Source organism: Athene cunicularia, assembly GCF_003259725.1.
Source record: "Athene cunicularia isolate RWA chromosome 3 unlocalized genomic scaffold, athCun1 chr3_part1, whole genome shotgun sequence".
Lineage (NCBI taxonomy): Eukaryota > Metazoa > Chordata > Aves > Strigiformes > Strigidae > Athene > Athene cunicularia.
In genome coordinates this window covers 26888970-26912295 of record NW_020799097.1, presented here as the reverse complement: position 1 = coordinate 26912295, position 23326 = coordinate 26888970, and the positions used below count along the sequence as shown (strand labels likewise).

Below are 23326 nucleotides of genomic sequence, written 5' to 3'. Positions count from 1 at the left end.
AATGGGGTAGCTTCTGGGTTGTTCAGAAAGAGAAGCTGTGAGGCATTTCTCATACTATAAAGAGAAGCCAGTCTAGACCTTTGAGTTGATAATCCCCTGCCACTGAAGCATGAGTTTTCCAGCCCATGGCTGGTCCAGACGGAGATGAGAGAACTCTCCACCCCTTCTTTGGAATGTATTTCTAGCCTCTTCCCTTTCTATGAACTGATGCTTTTCTGAAGAAACAATGGGAAATGAATGATGGAAATGAATTTGTTATAAGTAGCTTAGCATAATTTTTTTTAAAACAATAAGTTGTTTGCTTTCTTTTCATTGATTTATCACTCTTCTACAATGTTGGCTTTAGCATTAAATTTCACTCTATATCTTTTTTTTTTTTTTTTTGAGACAATTTAGATCCACTGCCTAGTATTGTTTATGTGTAAAGACAATTAAACAGAGATAACATTCAGCTAACTTTAATTTCCACAGAAAATATATCACACAATATTTGTCCAGTGAGAATAGCTTCACACAGATTTCCATGTAACAGACAAAATAGATCGGAGTCCATTTGAGCAAGAGAAGATTAAAAAAATATTTGCAGATAATTCTACCTTTGCCCATTTTCAACCCAGTTTTAGAGTTGAGAGGGATGCTGGAATAATACAAATTGTTAGTGCATTGTGGAAACTAACATGTATAATTTTGTAGCATTTTGAAACCATGCAATTTTAGAAATTCAATTATTTTTTAGTCTGATGTAATACCTTTTAGCTACGATTCGTGATAATTCAAAAAAATCTGTGAATGTAATTGCATTAAAATATGACATCTCAGTATTCTTGCTTCATGTCTTTGAGGATTCTGCATGTCACTTCTCCCATATGACACTTAACTGGTAGTCTCAATCCCCTTCTCAAAAGGCAGCTATGAAAAATTAGGTAGGTGAGAGGTTACTTTTTGAAAGTTTTAAGTTATATTGTGAACTATACTTACATTTATTACTTTGCAGAATCTGTTTGTCCGACAAGAATTCCAGTGGCAGCTCGAGATGAAAAAGGATTTGACATTCTTGTAGGATTAGGTGTGAAGAAAAAGGTTAAAAAGAGAATTCAAATACCAACCACTAATGCAAAAGCTTATGAAGTAACTTCACGTGTTGACCTGTCAGAATTGACAAGGTATTTAAAGTTATAAATACACTTCTAAATTCAGTAAGATTTTTTTTTTTTCTTAAAGTGAGAGAGACTTATTTTAAGATTTATACAAAAGTTCAAGTACTGTCTTTTATTTCCTCGCTGCCTCCTTTTCTAGGAATGTGTTTCCAGAAGGTCTGCCTCCATCCTACGTATTTGTTTCCACTCAAAGATTTAAAGTGAAAAAGACGTGGGATTTATGGAGAGTTCTGAGTCTGGATAAGAGACCACAGATAGCAGTCACTATTAACGGAGAAGAGAAAACATTATCATTCACTACAACAAGTCTAATAAATGGCACACAGGTTATTACTTTTGCTTCACCTCATGTAAAGGTAAGGAGTAAGGAATACTCATTTAAGTACACATTATTCCTTTGCACTTTATGTTTTTTAAAAATGCATGGTCTTATTTTTGGCTGCTTAGGCATTTAAAAATAGATGAGACCTACCTTCACTGTGTTTCCAGAGTGTTCACAGTGATCATCACTCTAAATGCTTTTCAGGTGCCTTCTACTCAGTAGTTTCCAGCAGGTAATTGTGTATATCACAGAGACTTTTTCATATGCTGGGAAGTATTTTCTGCCTTGAATATAGAGACTAGAAAATGTGAATGAAAATTTTCCATTTTTAGAGTTTTTGTCAAGTGTCTAAATTCCTTGAAAATACATAATGGCAGAAGTTACTTTCTTCTTGAGAAGAGTAAACAGCAGCTTACAAAATGAGAGCTCAATCTGGATTTGTCTAGTTCTCTCTTAAATAAAAATTCCTATTTATTTTTCTCACTGAAGGGATTCCCCTCTTTGTGCAAACCAATTTTATTGTCTTCTAGTCTAATCTGAAGTTTCTCTTGCAACTTTTTTTAGTAGTTTCCAGTGAAGTATTCAACTCTTGTAAGAAAGATTGTCTTGGTTGTAGTTGAGAGGAGATTGAATGTCTCTACTCTTGCCTTTGTAGCAGTATAGGAGTACACAACCCAGAGGTTCCCATTCCTACCACAGGCAGTGTTATTTAAATGAACAAAGAGGGATGCTTCAGCAAAGATTTACTGCTGGACTGCTTCATGGTCAAGTGGGTTCAACTTTTCTGGGAAGCAGTAGCCTGCGTTCAAATTCTTACTCCAATTCAGACTGAAGGAATTTGAAATATAAATCCTCCAAGAAGGAGGAACTCCTGTCCAAGAGAAGGTCTTAACTGCTAAGCTTTTGCTAGGGAGAGGTATTTTATTCTTCTGTTATTGGATGGAGAATTTTACTTTTTCTTTCCAAATTTCCTCTGCCTTTTTATAGTTCTTTGTAGGTGAAATAATTGTACTTTTTTTTTTTAAGGAGCAGTGTTAAACTTGATTTACTGGAAATTGTTAGAAAATTCAGTTTCAAGTCAATCTGAAAATTGTATTTAATTGTTTCTGGCAGCTACAGTTGACAGATCAATCTTACTCCTGCAGTCCCAGGTATCCATAAACTTCACCATGAAAAGGCTTTAGCTTTTTTTTTCTTTGGTGCTTCTCCATGCTTGTGTTGCTGTTGTGGAGAACAATGATTTTATGCCCTTTTTAGAGCTTTAGGTCTCTAAACATACTATAAATGTCACCGTGCTTTTAATGAATCTTTTTATTTAATAAAATTTTATGATAATTTATCACTTCTACTCAGGAAAATGGAAATGTTATATTTTCTGATCTGTTGGTTATTTTATCTTTTAATGAGAGCCATTGTAAATAAATTATAAACCCAATCTACAAATGAAAACAAAATAGAAACAGAGGTGCTATCTAAGGGTGTATACTATTAAGTGAATTAAACTTAATTTTTGTTTATGTCTGCAAAAGGTAACAAAGATATATAAGATATTGAAAAATGTATGTTTCAGTTTTATGTATACCAATATAGTGTGGAATTAATCTCTATTAAATTTAGATATATAAAAGATAAGCTGCTAGGCTAGGCTAAAGAGCTAGATTATTTTTGAAGTTAATGGATAGGCTCAAGAAGGTTTCCATGTTAAATTTAATTTTTAAGGTAGGTGAGATAAATACTTCTTTAAAGATATCTCTCATTTTCTATTACTGGTTTAAACTAAATTTTAAGCTTTAGAAACCTGAGGTTTTGTGAGATTATGAATGTAATATTTGGTTTATTCATTGCAATATTGTGTTCTTTCTGCCAATATCATGTTGTCTTTAAGATTTTTTTTCATAAGAGATTTAGTAGAAACACTTTCAGGTACCAACTCATTTTCACCATGATTTAAGATCTGAAGTGTTTCAGACAGTAAGCCACTGCTGAACAAAAGGCCTCTGGTTTCATATTTTTAACAAATACAGGTTTGATCATGTTCAAGATCACAGACTAAAAAAATCTATGAGTTATAAAATAATTCTGAAATAAGGATTAATTATTACCAAATATTGTCTTCTCAGTTATAATATTACTTAGCATTAGCAGTAGTTTTAAGTGAAGTGCAGCTTTATTGTTATTTATTGAAGATGTTTTGTTTTAAACAATTCTGTTTTCTTCACTTTTCTTAGACATTGTTTGATGAAGGCTGGCATCAGATTCGTCTCTTAGTAACAGAAGACTTTGTAACTTTGTATATAGATGGCCAAGAAATTGAAATGAAGCCATTACATCCTGTTTTAGGTATTTACATCAGTGGCCTAACCCAAATAGGCAAATATTCTGGAAAAGAAGAAACTGTACAGGTAAGCATATGCTAAAACCACAATAACTCAGAAATCCTGCTGTAGATTAACATTGCATTGGTGCCTTCTGTTTTCTGGAACTTAGTCTCCTAATTCACACTGGGCTGAAATTTAATATTCAGAATTTTAATATATAAGAGGGAACATATATGATAAAGAGGACTCAGCACAACTGATAGATCCTGTGTGGTGGGTGCTTAATTGGTCTTACTGACATCAAGGGGCATTTATTTTTGCTGAAACACAAATTTGATGCAATGGGGTCTCCAAAATTTGGGAAACTATCTCAAAGCAGGGGATTTCCTCTGTATTTGACACTTGTATATAATTTCCTTCCATCACCGTATGGGTTATGTTTGCTTGTAAAAGAGGGAGAGAACAAAATTTTGATGAAATTTCTCATCACTACTTATCATGAAAATACAGGATGTATCAACTCTGTTTCTGTCATACTGCAAATATTTGATACTTAAACTGCCACTGTTTGATTCTGCTGTACTAGAAGCCCCCCCTGAAAACCCCTGTACCAAGGTTCTCCTCTGTTCTGAGGAACATTAAAGTTCTTTTGCCTTCAGTTCACTGCAGATGCCAAAAAGCTGGTTAAAACTTGAGGCTGTATAAGTAAAGGCTGCGTAAACCAGTGGTGAAGACTATTATGTTGACAGTGTTCCAGATGTTGGCTAAATTTGTTTCCTTATATTTACAACAGTGTGGTAATGACATTACTAATTAGACATAGTAATGGAAACAGTTCTAAGAAATTGTGCAGTCGACATGCTGGAGGGAAGGGATGCCATTCAGAGGGACCTTGACAGGCTTGAGAGGTGGGCCCATGCAAACCTCATGAAGTTCAACAAGGCCAAGTGCAAGGTCCTGCACATGGGTCAGGGAAATCCCAAACACAAATACAGGCTGGGGGATGAGTGCATTGAGAGCAGCCCTGCAGAGAAGGACTTGGGGGTGTTGGTGGATGGAAAACTGACCATGAGCCAGCAATGTGTGCTCACAGCCCAGAAAGCCAACCATGTCCTGGGCTGCATCAAGAGAAGTGTGGCCAGCAGGTCGAGGGAGGTGATTCTTCCCCTCTGCTCCACTCTCGTGAAACCCCACCTGCAATACTGTGTCCAGCTCTGGGGGCCCCCAAATAAGACAGACATGGACCTGTTGGAGCGAGTCCAGAGGAGGCCATGAAGATGATCAGGGGGCTGGAGCACCTCCCCTATGAAGACAGGCTGAGAGAGTTGGGGTTGTTAAGCCTGGAGAAGGCTCTGGGGAGACCTTATAGTGACCTTCCAGTACTTAAAGGGGGCTACAGGAAAGGTGGGGAGGGACTCCTTATTACGAAGTGTGGTGATAGGACAAGGAGTAACGGTTTTAAACTGAAATAGGGTAAATTCAGATTAGATACAAGGAAGAAATTATTTACTGTGAGGGTGGTGAGACACTGGCACAGGTCGCCCAGAGAAACTGTGGCTGCCCCCTCCCTGGCAGTGTCCAAGGCCAGGTTGGACGGGGCTTTGGGCAACCTGGGCTAGTGGAAGGTGTCCCTGCCCATGGCAGGGGGGTGGAACTAGATGATCTTTAAGGTCCCTTCCAAGCCAAAGCGTTGTATGAAACACTGAATTACATAAAGAGATGTTACTTCTAGTTATTTCAAAAGCAATGCTTTCTTTTTTTTACTCTTAATTTCATGATCCTTACTGCTCCTATTAAAATATATTAATGTGTTTTGCATCATCTTCAGATGCCTTTACTCAGTTACTCCAGAATTCTGTGTATTTGTAGCTAAGCCTCAGTTCTACTAAAAGTGTATATGGAAACTTGGATGATGTACTGTGTGTGACTCAGCATTTCTGGTGGTAACATTGTCCGTATACTAAAGTACCCCTTTGTGAAAACTGCTGAATGTTTGTCACAGATTTCTGACAGGGCTTTAAGCACTTATTGCAAGGAAAGTAGAGATTTCAGAATTGTAATCAATAGTCTCATGCATTTTCTCTGTCAGTGCAGTATTATCCCATTTTTATAGTTTTGTGCATTCTAGGATTAGAGGGTTGGTTGATTTGTTGGTTTTGTGTCTGTTTTTTTCCTCTAAATCACTGCAGAAATGAGACTTTATAAATTTTAGATTCTTGGTAATACAGTTTTTGAGTAAAAGAGTGTTAGTAGCAAGACGTTATCTAAAATAAAAATGAAAACATTTTAGGAAGGTTGAATTGTACAAGATCCTCTTCTGATATAAGAAGATTTCTATCTTTCTGATAGAAAAAAAAAGTAGAAAATCTGCCTCAGGTAGCAATTTTGTATTTGAAGGTGATCTCTATAATCTAAAATGGTATTTCTTTTCTCCGTTTTCTCAGACTGTGATGCATTTTTCAAAGTATTAACAGTCAAACTTTTCCAGCGTATTTCTATTTAAACTATGATTATAGAGAAATATTGTAATGACTCTGCACACCACCTTTCAGTGAAAAGGTATTTTGAAATCATTTAAGAAAGAAATCAATTAGAGTTGGATACAAGAATCTTCTTCAGAGATTCTTTGGTGAATTTTCATTCTCTTTCTGTGTTCTGATTTGATGTTTCCTAGTGATATTTTGCAAGTGTTCTCAATTCGATTAGTATCTTACTGGCTGAAGTGCTTTCCAGTAGAGTGATGATAAACCTGTGTACATACTTAAGTGTTGTGAGTTGGAGACATTTTAAATTTGAAAACACATATTACTAAGTATGTTATTAATAGACTCCACTTTCTGTGCTTCCTTCCTCTGCTAGTCCAATTTATAGTCTGTGATTTCAAATAATTGTAACAGGGCTTTTTTCTCTTTGCAGTGATGATAGTTTATGCTAGAAAAACTGACTTCAGTGGTTTCATTTTTCTTCGGTATAGTGACAGAGCAGAATGGCACAAACTTTTGCTTACCTGGTGCCGGTGTTTTTATTGGTTGCTTTTTAAAGCTTTACGTTATACAGCTAAACTCTAAACCAAGTTCTTTGAAGTGTCACAGATGCCTTCTGATGCTTCACCAAATCTTATTAATCTTATATCTAATAGAGACAGGTCAGTATAGAAACATCTTCCCATGGCTGTTAAGGTTAAAAGGAAAAGGCTGGTTTTGCCTGTGCTGTTGTAACTTGTTTCCCAGTGATACTGGCAGCCAGTGTAATTCGTGCTGTGCGTGTTTGGATTTATTGTCAAGAATTAGGGGTGGTGATTTCTATTAATTTAGAAAGAAAATCTTGGATTGATTATCTTTCTTTAAATAATTCCATTACAGAGTGTTTAATTGGTTGAATGTATTAATCATTGTGAGTAGTCTGACTAAAAATGTTTCTGTATCTTTAATTCATTTTTAACTCTAATGGGCACACAGACTTCCAGTTTCTCTTGCTTTTTAATATTTTTTTTCATTTTTTAAACTTGTGGATGATATAATTTAAGAAAAGTATAAGCTCATTTAGTGTCAGGCTGTTAACACTTTATCTAAAGAAGGTCTTTTATGTTTTGAATTATAGTTTGATATACAAAAACTGCGGATCTACTGTGACCCAGAGCAAAATAAACGAGAAACAGTCTGTGAGATCCCAGGATTTGTGAGTATGGTAGATGAACTTTTGAGGACTACTTGACATATTTTACAAATCACTGTTTAAGGCTGTCTCAGTGAATTCTTACAATAAATAATACATTGATTCAGCTGGTGCAGACAAATGCTTGTTACCTGTGCAATATCAAGTGACACAGAACGTATCAGTTTTCAACCTTATTTTTGCACAAAAGTATTTTAAAAGGTTTCTTTGTTTAGATACTTGATGGTGGAAATTTGACAGCAGTAGAGAAGAATCTCAATCTTCTGTTACAATTTAAGATTTTAAACATTATAAATTAATAAAACTTCTAGGTTACAGCAGTGTAAAATACTTCATATATTACTTTTTTTCTCTGATATACTTCTTGCTAGGTCATATATTTCTTGTCTGAGATACTTCTTGTCAGGTGATAAGATCTTGTCAGATAATGTCTGAAATTCTTGTGCATGACCAAGAAACTTGTATTTTTAAATCACCTTTTCCTATCAGAAGTATCTATGAAGATGTCTCTGTTAAATATCACGTTAATTGATGTGTTGCCAAGATTTCGTGATGTTATGGATAAGACAAAAATAAAGTGATGTTCAGGATTTTATGATTCATGTACACTATTAGGAATCTTATGGGGATCCTTTGACCTACCCTTTGCCCTCTTACTTACAGTTAATTATACAATGAAATGTAAAACACATGTAAACAGATTTGGAAACCATTCATGACACACAGTTGGAACCAGATTTTCAAAAGTATTCAGCTGCCATCTCAAAATATAAGCAAGAGATTGTTTTATATGTACAGTTTCCTTCAAAATGTCCTCCTGTGTTTGGTGTCTAAAACAAGCTGAACTGAAGATAATCAGACACCAGTGTCTTACCGTGTAAACCCATGTTCCTCATGTAGTGATGTGGTTTAGTATTAGGATCATTTTGCCAGTTTGAAAATAAAACCTGTGAATCTTCAACATCCAGATATTTTATTTTTCTCAGACTTGCCCAGTCCCCCAGCTGGTCTGTTTTTCTTCTGTTTGTTTGGGGCCAGGGTGTCTATTGCAATCACAGCTTTCATGTAAGCAATGAGTAGGTGGCTGGATTATTAGCTGATCTGAAATCTGACTTTATGTGTCAAGAACTAATGGGTTCAGGAACACTTTTGTAAAGTTAGCTTTAAATCCTCAAGTAAATTTAGTATTTGGCTGTTTAACTGTACCACATATCTTTTTGCTCTTTAAAAAACAGAAGTAGGATATGAAAAGTAAACAAATGAAAAATTTTTTTGCATCTAGAAAGCAAACACTAAGAAGTCCATCATATCTTGCATTCTCTGTGATTTGGCAAGAAGCCCAAGCAAAAAGATTGCTTTTTGCTGGTTTAGTTTCACTTGCTGTTGTTGTAAATTAAATTTGGACTTTGTCCATGAAATTCTGGACTCTTTCAGAAAATAAAAAATGTTGGATGATTTCCAAGGAAGAATATGTGGTTTGTGGTTGTATTCTGTCAGAGTGTGGTTGTGTCATCAGAGCTCCTGAAATAAGCAGAGGCTGTATGTACTATTTACAGCTTGAATTAATCCCCTTTCCCAGAGATACCTGGCTGCGTAGTAATTTTAAGCTTCTTCAATGATCCGTGGAGAAAGATAATCTTCTCTAGAGGTTGCCTAAGATGAAAAGAATACAGAAGCTGTCTCTCTCCACAGAATGTGTATGAAGTCTGTGGTGACTGTGTGCATTAGAAAACTCCTGTACATGGTTGCTACTAAACTATTAAGACAGACAAATTCATGGTTGATATGCCGAAATATTTGAGGATGGATTGTTCTGTGGTGTTGCAGATACTGGAAGACTCAATTCAGTTGATAGCAGAGTCTAATGCAGTCACACAGGAAAGTGAGAAAAAGCTAGCCTTGCCTCTGTGCTGCTGTATGTTTTCCCAGATACTGGATTCAGAGATCAGAGATTTTAGGAATATATTTTGGTATATTTTCTGACATGAATGAATAAGCAGAGGATTTTTTTGACAAAAGGTTACTCCTGGCAAAAGGTTTGACCCAAATCTAAACTTCTAGTGTGTAAATTATTACACAGTTCAGTATTAATTTCTGTTTTGTCATTGCCTCTTAAAAATTGCTACTGGTAGCTCCTGTTGAAAGACCCTTAATTGAAATGAAATTCATATGCATTGATAGCAGCTGCACGTAAGTCTGAGAAAGCCTAAATTTTTCAATTATAATTCCTTGACAGTTACAGCCCTAAATTTATGATTGATTTTTGTAGTGTTTACAAGTGAATGGCTTTTGCTTATTACAAATATTGCTATTTTCTTAAACTGTGTTTCTTCTTGTTTCAGAACGGAGAGGTAGGCTCAATCCTAAACTGCTCAAACTCAGTTTAAGGTAGTATTTGACTTATTATTCTAGGGAATGTACACTTTGTTTTGAAAAATGGATAGAGGTTTGCTAAGCTTAAAAATGCCGTATTTCCATAATTTGTACTCTAGTCAGTAGACAAATTATGTTTTCTAAAGAAACCCGTGTTTGTTAGGATAAATGGCCTGATTTTTTGCCCTGGTTCAATTCAATTGCTCTTATTTGCAGGACTGGATGCTGTTGCAAAGTGAATGGGAATATGCACAGTCAGGTAGCTGTTACCTGCATCATGCTAATCTCCCAGAAGGGGAGCTTGTTTGAAGGCTTAGTATGATAGATTCCCTAACCGTCTTCGTAACTCCACTTGGTACCATTACAACGTAAATGTGTATTTGTGTTTTGACCAAGCATTTGACCCTGAGAAAGAATTCCATTCATAGAACATTGTAAAAAGTCTGCATTATTTTAGGAAATATGAGTAAAATCTTATAGAAAGTGGTTTGGATAATAAATACAAAATCTGGGGTTTTTTGTATCTTGGATTCTTAAATATTTGCTTTTCCATATCTCTAAGAACTTTGTGGGTGAAAAAGAATCCACTGAATCTAACTTTAGCATATAGATTTAGTACAGATGCACTGAATTGTGTGGCTGAACTTGGGCAATTGATTTGATCTAGTATCATTCCTCTTGCCTGCCTTGGTAAAACATTTGGGTATCATGTGGTCTTAATGGTGAGAAGTAAATACGTAACAACACCACCCCCCCACCCCCACCCCAAATTCTAAAGGGTGACGTGATCTGCCAAGGTTTAGTGTTTACTGCTGTTTGTATAGAGAGCATAGTTTGGAGGAGGTCACCTCATGGTCTTTGGAGGCTGGGCACCCTGGGGGCCAGGACTAGTGACTTGTAGGAGTTGGTGCTAACAGCCGTCCCCCACCTCTCCTCAAATAATTTCGTAGTTGGGACACATGCACAGGAGGTAGGAGTCTTGGTCTTTATGTTCTTTTCAGGCTCTCTACACATGATAGTATGCCCATCAGTTGTGGTAATTATGCTATACATAATATTTACTAGATTATTTTTACAAACTTAAATAGTTATATTTGATAATTGATCACACTTAAATGATGAATATCAGTTAGTTTAGGGGAAGAGTTTTACATGTTGCCAGATTTTAAATTATCAAACTATATGACACAATATTTGTGGAAAAGCAAACAGTTTCAGATATCAGCCCAGTATTGGCACTTAATTTTTAATTTATTTTTCTTCTGGGTAAAACGATAAATTCATGTACACAAAGTAATTGGAGGGCAATATTCAGGTAAGCAGAAGTTCCAGCTAAAAAAAAGGAGTGAAAACAAGGGCTGATGCAACTTGAGGAAAATCAGTTTTGTATAAAGTTAGGATACATTTGTTGAATGCTTTTGGCATGTGCATTGATGGCTGGTTTCACTCTTGGTAGTGCATGAATGGCCCTAGTGATGTAGGCTCAACGCCTGCCCCCTGCATATGCCCGCCAGGAAAACAAGGACCTCCAGGCCCCAAAGTAAGTTTCTGTTCTGACTTATTGAGTGTACACAACTTTCTTTTTTTTTTTTTTTTTTTTTTTTTTTTTTTTTTTTTTTCCCAATCTTATGTTGGCCAGCCATAGTCAGGCAGATTAAAACAGTAGGGGACAGGTTCTCCTAGTTCTGGTTTCCTGTGCATGAATATAGTGATTAGGATCCTCAAGCCCAAGTTTTGGTGCCATAACTCATAATACACAAATATATCTTTTATTAATTAAGGAAAATGCCTGTGGATGTAAAATTGTGTTTCCTTGCTACTCTTCAACAAATGATCTTGCACTGTGAATTGTTTGAGAATGAAATGGTTTGCTAATAAAAGTCTTCTAATGGAGAGAGGTTTTTTTCCTTCTTTTTTAGAGAATGGACTAGATACTTACTGGGAGAGTTCCACCTTAGCTGTTCTGATGACCTCCCTTCAGTGTTAGTGAAGGATTAAAATGAGAACCAGACTTGAGTTTCACTTGGTTAACATGGGAAACTCAAATCTCTAGTATTTTACTGTACTAACTTTCTCAATAACTGTGCTAAGCAGTGCTTCCAGAATTACTAGCTTGCCTTATAAGGTCAGGCAAGAAAACCCCAAACCTCTTGTCTTTCATTAAGCAAACGATTAAAAAAATTCTACTCTCGTTATATAAGGGGTCAGCAGTCATCTACAGGTGCTTCAAGTCAAAGGACTCTTTGCTACAGTGGTAAGGGTTTCTAATCGGGGAAAATTGGAATCCACAAGATGGAGATCATTATTATTTCATGTAATAGAATTTTTGCAGTCTTTTATCTTTTTTTTTTTTTCTCTTTCGCATATCAGACAAAAGAGAGAGAAAATGTATTTATAATTTAAAAAAAAAAAAGTGAAAGCCACATCCTGTGAAGTACAAAAAAGTATGAAATGTCAGAATTAGGGTAGCCTCCTGTACATTTTTTTTTAGATCCCTGCTTCATGTGCAATCTTTCAGTTTATTTGAAAGATTGCACATATACTGCAGTATATTTGTTTCGTGAAAGCTCAGTGATACGGGTGACAAGATGGTGCCTAACACAAAAAACTTTAGAAAGAGTGAAAAGGAAGCCAATTTAATATTGCATAGGTTATTTTAGTTATAGTATTTCTTAGGTTTTGAATACTGGACTTTGGAACCATATAAATTTAAACTTATTTTGTGTGTTTGTGAAATTAATGGAGTAGAGTGAATTTAATTAAAACAATTTAAAAATACAAGCAACTGATATTTTAACCTTTTCAAGTAAGAGGCATAAAATTTCATTTGTTTAGATAACATATTTTAAAGCAAATTTATTGTCAATCAAATTTCAAACTTGGACTTATTAATTTGGACAATAATAATTCTGGATAACTATTGTTAATTTAAAAAATTATAACTGTCAGTTATGCTTTTCTAAAGAGACATTATTCTGTATCCTTTCTCATTTAGTGCTGCATTACATTTCTGTGGTTTATATGTGAAAAGATGTTTTTTCAGTCACATTGAAAGCTAGTTTCCTGTTTACCTCCTAATGTCCTCCTTGTTTATAACAATTCTACAGTTGTAACTGACCTGCAGGTCTGTTGATGGTTCAGGCTGAAGAAAGTGATACCTGCTTAGTAAAATGTAAATAAGTAAAATGAATTATAGATAAGTCTTACAGGATTTTTCTGGGCTCAAATCAATCCTTTAGTAAAACAAACAGAGAACTTTAAAATACTAAGAGAATATATGAGTAAGAAGTTAACTTCTTGCTTTCTTACCATAAACATGAAGCTGGGGGAATTACTTTTCTTATCCTTTACCATGGTCATAACAGAGATTATAAAAATAATTGCAAAGGCCTTAGAAGAAGAAATCTAAAAGAATTATACTTTTTAGACAGCCATAAGTGTGTGGAGGGGAGTTTAGTATTTACTAGGTTTTAATATTTACTAGGTTTTAATCCTGGCTCCTGCCTTTCCAGTGCTTTTGCTTTAAGTAGACTCAGCCAAAACAGGTGAGAGTTTTATTCAGAGTAGAACTACTAAATTAGCAAGGTTTTAATAAAGGTTTTTTTTCATCTATTTGCTAAAAAGTGGTTTTATTTCTGTTAAGGTGTTAAAAAGCTTGAAAGCATTTGAGATGATGGGCTAAACATGTACTGTAACTGAGCATGGGCTTACTTCTCCAAGTCTGACACAAGAAGTTAAGGAAAATTTTCCCACGGTAGGGTGTTACAAGACCATTTCTTTTTTGCTGTAGGAATTGCTCCTCAATAGCAGGTATCTGGGCTTGCAGCCACTGTTTTGTGGAATGTATTAGGGCTCACTTTAAAATTCTCTTTCACATCTTCTGTGTGTTAACATATTGCTTCTCTGTAGGGTGACCCTGGGCAGCCCGGGAATCATGGTTATCCTGGTCAGCCTGGTCCAGATGGTAAGCCTGTGAGTACTAAAAACTTAGTCATACATTGTAAATGCAAAGCTAACAAGAGAAAAAAAAACATGTACCTTTGATATCAGGTTTTCAAATTTAGATTATTTTGTCTCTATTCTTTGAAACGGTGAATGTCGCTTAAGTGCCATCTGACAAATTTAGTAACAATTTTATGAGTATGTTTATCATAGTATTTTTGTTTCAGCTAAACTATTGTAAATATGATAGTGTGAGATATGTAGGCACTGTGGTAAAGCAGAGAACAGGCTATGAGTGCTCCTGTTGGGCCTTGCATCAGTTTGCAGCAGTTATCATCTTCTGACCTTCAGTCTTTACTACTTAAGAACGTTTGCATTAGAAAGCACTTTAGGGCAGCTAAAATCCTGTCTATTTGGTTTTAGGAATTTCTTCTCATGTTTAAGCTTGATTCATTTAATTTCTTTCTAGGCTGCCTCAAGTAGTCCACCAAAATATGTAGATATGCATATACAGTGTTAAAAATATAGATATTTTTCACGTCTAAACATTATGTGTTAAAACATACATCCTAAAAATACCTGTATATTTCTCTTACCCTAGATTTACTTACAAGCTGGCATTCCATTGGTATGCATGGTAAAGACTGGAAGAAAGTAGATGAATACCATATGTCCCTAAAATAAAAATGACAGATTTGGCAATGGATCATCTAGTATTCATAGATAACATTTTTCAGTGTCATAAAAATCTAATAAAATCAAATAAATATAAAAAAATAGCCTAAGGTTTCATTAAGAAATATATTAGATCTCTGAATCTAATTGGAAGCCTCTGTGATATGACAACCAAGATTCTCTGTTGAGTAAGGTTTTGTTAACAGCCTACACTCTCTTTCTCACCGAAGTGGTGGTGTGCATGTGCCTCTGGTGTGTTAAAAGAAGGCAGGCCAAAAGCTGGGAGACTTGGCCACCTATGTTTCTTTTCTAAGAATGTGGCCTCTGATGTTGCTTACTATTTTATGAATAGAAGCTATAAAGAAAAGAAAAAGAAAATGTAAAAGATAGTTGGGAGCATTAAAAATAATTTGCTTCTGGAAAGAGGATAATTTCTCTGCTTGGATACCAAAAGCAGGAAAAGGAAATTGCATGCACATACTAGAAATTGTTAATTCATTGTAGCTTTTCATACTTATTGTAAAGACTAAATTTTATGGTTGAGTCCTTAGATTGTAGTGTTATTCTGAAATCTCCATGGTGAAAGTGAAGAGAAGGTAAGTATCATGTCTTGAAAATACAATTAGGGAGGAGTCCTAAATACCGTTGAGACTATACATACAAGAAGATGGCCCAAAACGTTAGAAAATATAAGTGAAGAGTGAGGAGAAGATGAAAGCATTTATGAAAGAAACGTTGGGTTATGGATTTGAGGAACTAGTGGTCTATGGGTTTGATTGAGACTTGGAATTTATTTTGGGCCATTTTGGTCCACGCTTGACAAACTAGAGAGACTTCACAGAAGGGCAACATAGGGTTGGATTGCACCTTTCAACCTCACTCTTTTAGCAGATTTTCTGTCCTGTGGAAAGTTTCATGAGGATATTATAACTAATCAGAAATCTTTCCCAAGTCTGCCCTTGCTTATCAATTTTGGTACCTCTAGGATGTTATTCCTACTAAAAAGGCACTACCCACCAACTTTGTCTGCATAAAAACACCTAACATTCTATTTTTGTTAAAAAGTCTTAATACTAATAACCCGTTACATTTCTGTGTCATCTAAAGATGGAAACAGTGAGCTTGAAAGTCCTTGGAAGTGTGTATGCTGTAAGGATAATAAATGTTACCAGTTAAAAAAAGAAAACTCCATGCTACACATTATAAAATGTTCACATTTCTCCTATTTTGTTGCTTAGTTACGTGTTGGCCTTTTCTCAGGGATAGCAGCTGGTTCATTTAACTGTGGTGATTCCTTTTGGAGGCAGAGTTGATTTGATAGGAAAAAAAAAAAATAGGCACTGAAAACAAGAAATGCAACTGTTTCTAAAAATTGAAAATGTCTCCGGTTTAAAATATGGGACTTGATACCTGGGCATAGTAGCCCTAATGGCCCAGGAGAGCAGTGAGTACATAAATTTGTCAGTAGTTCCACAAGCAAAGATCCTAATTTTTCCTGTGATATAAAAACATTTTTATACTTTTGGTTTTGTCTTAAACAGCTTTTGATAACTATTATCTTCAAAGGAACTAGAAATAGATGAACCAATCTGAATTGAAATTGTTAGTACTATAAAATACTACATTTTGGTTTGATACTATCATGAAAATACAAGTTTTAAAATAGGAGTGGGTGGAATTTGAGCTGGGGAAGTGTGATCTAATCAGAATAACTTTTCAGTTGATCACTGATGGTGCTTAAGCTTCTGAAAATCAGTCCTGTTCTTCTATACAAAGACAGGTGTACAAACTTTCTCAACCAGAGTTGCATCGGAGAAGGTGTCCATCACAGTTTGGCCATACCAATTGCTAGATTTAGACTTGCAATATGGGTAAGTGTAGCAGAGCTGTCATTAATCCAGCTAACTCTGATATAAAGTGATACTGTACTAGCTTTAGTGAAGCCAGAATGGACTGGATATTGTCAGGGAACTGTCAGTTTCCATTCTCTCTTTTGAAAAATAGATTAAGACTTTATTTCTGAAGTGTCCAGTCAGCTGCAACAGCATTGTTTTAGAAACAGTTTGTGATGACATTTTCATACTTGTATTAACAGATTTCCACTTCAATCCTATATATCTTCCCATAAGCACTGCAATCTGGAACAGTGTGAATCATGAAGGAGAAATAAATTGATACTGTAGTCTTTCTGTAACTTTGTAACCTGGCAGTTGTGGTTTGGTGTTTTTTTTTTGTTTTTTTGGTTTTTTTTTCTGTGAATGAGTCATAATGTGCATAGATGGGCATTCTCTGAACATAAAAAACATTAACTAAAAGTATCTCAGATGATTAGAAGAGAATCAGAAAGTCTCTCCATAAAGGAGAGATTTTACCATCTTGCTGAACTGAAGTTTATATGTTATTTGAAGTGTTTACAGTTAAATACTATAGCTTTATTAACTGACTCCTTTTTTTTTTTTTAAATATGAGCTGTAGCTTTTTGCACTTGTTCTTTGTAAGGACATAATTGCAAGCCTATTAGATCATCTACAGCTCTGGCCAGTACATTACTGTTCCTTACAGTAGATTCTTGAGTGCTTTCCAGGCTAGCTTTTAGCCATGAATGATGGGAGACCCTTTACATACAGTGTGCGGGAAAACAGATTTCTCTCTCTGTCTTTTGCTTTCTGTTTTACTTATTGATTGCTAATATGACTTGCACGTTTTCTGTGCTGTCAGTGATTTTCTTTCTTTTGAGATAACTTTGCTCATATGAATCTTTTTAGCTGAATCCCCTGGGGGACTCTGAAAAGCAAGCTCTTAAGTGAGATAAGGACAATAGGCTTACAGGTAGTTGTGTAGTCAGGGTTGTTTAAACAAATGGCTTTTTCATGAAAAGTTTTTCCTGGAAAGTCAGTCTTTTTTGCTCCCAAACACATTTTTATGTTCTTCTCTAATGTTATTCTAGTTTGCCTATCTGGTATTCATTTTCTTAGGACAGTATAGCTGGTCAACAAAATGTTTATTCCTCTGAGAAAGGTTTTAAGCATGTATATATGTTACTGTATGTAACTGATTTTTAAAGTGAAAAATCAAAGAAAATTGAGTTTATTATTTGTGGGCTGGCTACATTGTTGTAGCACCTAAAGTTAGTTTTAGTCCAGGAAAATTCAAAATGATTACCATGAATATCTTCAATATTACCAGAAAATTATCCTTCACATTGTGTTACCCAATAAAATTGCTTGGTGTAATATTTGAGGAAGTGAACATAAACATGACTCATTTTCAGTCATTCTTTATTTTTTTAAATAGTTTTGTTTATATGTTCTTTGTTTTTTCCCTGTAATTGCCACCTCTGTTTATTTTCCATACTCTTGATACATACAGAAAAGATCAGTTAAAATAACTGGAGAAAAGCACAAAAGTGAGAAGCAGAATAAGTAATGAAAATACTTTTTTTTTTTTTTTTCAATCATAAATATAATTCGGGATCTGAAATGACTAAATTGTCTTGTCAGGAGAAATAGCACCAGTAAATAAGCACAATGGTAAAATTAGCATTTAAATCTGAACTGAAACTCATTTTAATGGCCATTATTCATCACAAAAAAGCAGCTGAAGTGGTTGCTGGCCCTGAGAATGCTCAGCAGCCTGACTGTGGGGTCACAAAGCCATTTTTTATTCTAAAAGATACTTTATACATACTGAAAAACTCAAGGGGAAAAATAAATGAACAGAGTCAATGTAGTGATCATGTGTGGTTAATAGAGGTGATAAGTTATCGGTCTGCTAAAAAAAGTGAAAAAAATGCACTCATTTGTCAATTTTGAACTTTGAACCACGCGGCTGACAAATCTGGACAATTTTCCAGTATTCCATCTAGTTCCATTCATGAAAGTTTGGAACCATTTGCCTTGTTTTTACAGTGTCCACAAGTAATAAGCAGTTTTAAAATAATCTGGTGAGACTGACTTTACTGATATATCCAGATACAGATTTCATAACGCATCAAAGCCTCACGTAGCAAGTAATTTCTGATCATTCCAGTATTTTTTTTTAAACCTGTAGAAGATTATTACAGCTGTACTACCTTGAGTTTAATAATATTGGTGACCAACTGAAGGCTGACTCTTTTATGATGAACTTAGTATAATGGCAATGACCAGCTATATCAACAGTACTTTTGGAAGAGAAATGGGTAATAGTTTCATATATACATAGGATTGCCTGGGGATTTAAGGTGATATAAACTCTGCAGCTGATTTTCTCAGGAAACTTTCACAGATATAGTTGATAATTCAGCTGTAAAATACTGCTCTCAATTCCAGAAAAATACATATTCCTCGGCAACATTGTGACCTTGTTATTCTTTGAGGAAGTATGCTTGCTCCATTCTGTCTAACACAGTCATGTAATGGCTTCACTGAGACCTACTGCTTTGAAATCAGGGAGATGCTTGATGCTGACTTGTGTTGCATACATCTGTACATTTTGGACAAAAGACCTTATGACTGTCTTCAGCAGTGGCCAAGGACACATGATGAGGGTGAACAATCTAAGCAGTGAGCAGGAAGATATACTCCCCTCATACATCATCCCATCTTCCAGATGACTGAAGCTCGGGAACTTTTAAAGATGGATTTATGACCTTTAATTTAATAACCTTGATTGATTTTTTTTTTTCCCTCTGTGGTATTTGAGCCCAGAACATCATGTTGAGGCAAAATATACTGCTGTGCTCTATACTGCAAAATACACAGCTCTGAGCTGTGAAAGCCTTGGCATATGATGGAGTAGCCAATGGAAGGAAGTGTAATCAAATGGAGAAAGAATTAAACAGGCCAAAACAAAACAAAGCACAAAAAAGGCAACAGAGAAGGCAATGAAAACTCTTTTCTGTACTTTTCCCATAATAATGTTGACGTGATTACAAATATTTGGTCAGGAGTCACCCCCAAAGTTATGGTGGAGGATAAAAGCTGCATTTAATTACCTTTGTGATCTAATGCTGGATCTGCTCTTTATTTTCATGTTTTGATACATGTAGACAGAGGGTATTCACTGCAGAGACAGTTCTGGTAGCCTGCAGAAGCAGATGCCATGAGGAGTCCTTCTATGGGGCCATGCTATTTAACAGAGGGACAGAAGAGGAAATGACGTTTGTCCTGAACTTCTGTTACCACTGCTTAAGAAAGTCCCAGAGAAAGGAGTAAGGCACAAACTCCAAACAGACCTGCTGGGAAGGACCACCTGACTGATGCACATGTCCAAAGCGGCAGGATAAAGAGAAACAGTAGGCAGATGAGTACAGGCATAGTGAGGTGTTAGAGAAGGTTGTTAGGGGGCAGGATGGGAAAAAAGGAGGAGGAGGAGGAAGGACCTGAGGCAAAACATTAAATGATAAACAACTTCTTAGAGAAAGGCTAAAACACTTAATTCAAATACATCAGGTACTTTCTAACATTTCTGTTGCCTCACAGGATTTTAATACTGATATTGCCAGCGAGGGAGAAGGTCATAGCATGACTGCAAATTTGAGTGTGGGCATGGATATGTGTCTGTATAGCTGTAAGAATTTCTGTCCTTTAAGATGTAATGTATTTTATGAAGAGGGTTCAAAAACTTATCTTCTAATGCTTTAATGTGTTTTAAATGTGCTAAAGAACTTCCACAAGTGACTTCCACAAGAGGTCCGCAGACCTCGCTGTCAGGATGTTTTCCTAAAACCAAGTTAAATTTTTCTTTTGCAGTTGAATTCCATTATGCTTAGCTACATCACCCTAAATAGTTCTGTTTACTTAGTGTTTACAGTCCTGAAATATCTTTAGACCATTACTGTTGATCCTTGGTTATTTCCTAGCCAAAGTAAGCTTGTTTACTTCTCCCTTTTCTTTCCTAAGTAGTCCTGTTGCCATGCCTTTATCATTTATGTTGTTCGGTGGTTCCAAAAGCTTTGCAGTAAGGAAGTGTGTGGCAGTTGTCATTGCCTTAGCAGTATATCCTCTGTTTTTTAAAAAAAAAAAAAAATTTTGTCTGATGTGATACACCTATGAATGCTGTCGGAACTTCTGTCCTTAAGGCATGCAACTGCATTGAATATACACTTCTGAGGTTTACTCTGCTGTTGCACCCAAAAGTTCTTTGGAATTAATAATTGTCATATGTCCTTCTTGCTCCATTTTTTCCCTTACAGGTAACTAACTTTCATTTTCCAGCAAGGCTTTTAATTCACTGATGGTGACAGTATTGCTAATTTGTCTGTGTCCTTTATGTAAGTTCTTTGGCCTAAGAAGTCTGGTCAACTTTTTCCCTTAGAATTATTTGTAAATTATTGCTATTTTCTTTAAAATCAAAAGTTACATTTTATCTGTAATTTTTTAAATTACCTAGCCATCTGGTACAAAACTAAGCATCTCAGTATCTTGTTGTTTATCACTTTGCCTTTACAGATTTTCTGGCACTATAAATTTATCAGTACTGTTACCACCCACAACAAATTGAGAGGGAGGTTTTGTATAATCCTGATTTCAGTTGCACTGATGTAAAATAATCAATGACAATATAAACAAAGTGCTGTGGAGTAATGCTGAGTGACAACATTGATAAAACGTTGTAGTTTAAACCACCTACATTTGGTGTTTATATGTGTACATATTAGTTTCCATGTTAGTCAACAGATATTTATCTAATATATTCCAAGAAGTGTGGGGTCTTATGCTGTAAGGTATTTTGTCTTGCCCACACCACTGCTTCAAAAGGTTGAATGCCTCCCAAATATTTTGTGCCACTATCTTCTAACACTGGGTGGGTGTCTACAGAATCTCAAAAGGCAGGAGCTGCCTATGTTTAGGCAACTGGATTCAAAACTGAGGACCAAATTCAGGGTTAGCTGTAATAATTTTCACACCATTTGTGTGTTTTCTGAAAAAAGTTCACAAGAGAAGACCAAATAAAAATTTGATCATGAGACAAGTCCAAATAAAAACTTTTTGGTGGCAAGTTTAGTGCTTTCACCTTATTGAAAGGGAACCTTCAGTCCTGAACTCGTCTGTGTCAATTGAAAAGGGAATTTTCAATCTGTCCCTTTTACATAAAATGTCAGCTATGGCACACCTGTTCTTGGAGCGTATGTATGCATAACGTACATACTCCTACTGAAGGCTTTGGGGTTAAGGAAAAGCTGACTTTAGTGCAAAAAATATATAGGCATTAGCATATAGATCGATAATCCATACTGCAAAAAGAATAGTACTAAAAGACATTTTTTGTCTTTGCTCAGTTTTTATGAAAGTGGGTTTTTTGTACTTTATAAGTGTGTTTAACTTGTCCAAACAATTGCTAAGTTGTTTGTACCAGTGATTCTGATTTTTGTGACTTTCTGTGAATTTCCTTTTGAATCTTCTCTGTTCCAGCTTTCCATTAAACAAACACACTGACGATGTGTTTGATTTGCTTTGAAATCACATTACAAGATCTAGCTCTAAGCTAAAGATGAAGTTTTGTAACCTGAAAACTCTTCTGCCATCCTCCATTCATCTTGTGAATTTTGAAATTCAGTTCAGCCAGGAAATTGTCCTCTTCTACTTCTTCCCCTACTCAGTTAGAAGGAGGAGGAAGGGAAATTGCATTTCAGAGATATAAAATGTAAAATAAAGTTTTATTTATATAAAATTGTATCCTACAGGAAGTCATACAAACTTTTGGGCTTTTTTTGGAGAAGAAATAAAGGGATAAACTTTTAAAGGCATTTTTTGTCTTGGTAAATTGTTTCAGCTACCTGGGAGGCCTATAAGCAATATGGGAATGCTACACCATTTACAGTTAAAGTTGGTCTTGCTAGAATTGCCTTGAGCACTAACAGTGAAATGCTTCATAGAGGATCCATGTATGACAGAGACCTAGAATTCTGTTTATTTCTATACTAAATATTACCAGCTGGCTCTTTGGGCACCTGCTCAAATGTCTTTTGGGAAGAGGGCACAGCAAGTACTCTCTTGTATCTGACCCAGCAAATAATTTTAGCTCTGTTTATTATTCCCAGGAAGCTCTGACTGATTTACATAAATCAGCCATAAACATTCCCTTACTTGAATTGAAAAGGTTCTAATAGCTCCTTTTTACCAGTGTGGAAATCCTCCCATTAAATTTTGTGCTAAGTTTTTAAGACCGAAACTCATTTAGAGATAGGATTATTATTTCTTACAGTTCAAAGCAAGATCAAATTCTGGGTATTTGAAATGGGATAGTCAATTTTATGGGATTTATCAAATTTAGTTTGGGCTGCCTGTTGAAAGCTCTGAGCCAAATAGCCTCAGAGTTGTACAGGACAGTTTCTCTTCTTGTTTGATATGTTTGATAAAAACCCCCACAAAATCTCTTTGTAGCTGTTTGTCCATTGGAATGACATGTTTTTAATGGAGCTAGCTAAAATTCCTATTCTTCAGTTACTTGCGTCTGTTAAAGGATTCGTTTAAAGCACTTGTTAATTTTGCATAAAAACTGGCCATCTTTGCTGTACTCATTGAATCCAATATGCCAAAACAACCTCAGGCATATATTTTGGGTTCTGTAAATGTTCTTTTGTTCTGCCAATACTGATTTCTAGTAAAGCATTCCTGAAATTCTCTTTTCAACTCATGAATTATTTAGTCTTTCTTTTCATAGTCCTAGCCATTCAAATTATTTTCTTACTTGCATACCTGTTATATACCTTCAATTTCATAGGTAAGTACTTAGTATTGAGAATGGAATTTTCATTATTTAGAGATATTCTAAAACTAGCTGCATAAATGCTAGCATTTTTCAGCTATTTTTCTTGAGAGAGATAAAAGAAGTGTCTACTACATATGTGGGTTAATTTATTCTCCCCCCCCCCCCCCCCC

The 23326-nt window shown here is 35.4% G+C and overlaps 1 protein-coding gene across 2 annotated transcripts in view; it reads left to right on the top strand.

The window, feature by feature from the left end:
* Window positions 1-23326, top strand: part of COL21A1 (collagen type XXI alpha 1 chain) — an 82304-nt gene that overhangs the window by 5488 nt on the left and 53490 nt on the right. For both annotated transcript variants that reach the window (XM_026846270.1, XM_026846269.1), the window contains exons 3-9: window positions 995-1163; window positions 1297-1513; window positions 3708-3881; window positions 7398-7475; window positions 9815-9823; window positions 11302-11385; window positions 13755-13817. In XM_026846270.1, the coding sequence (XP_026702071.1) occupies window positions 995-1163; window positions 1297-1513; window positions 3708-3881; window positions 7398-7475; window positions 9815-9823; window positions 11302-11385; window positions 13755-13817 (794 nt within the window). The remainder of the gene's footprint in view (window positions 1-994; window positions 1164-1296; window positions 1514-3707; window positions 3882-7397; window positions 7476-9814; window positions 9824-11301; window positions 11386-13754; window positions 13818-23326) is intronic.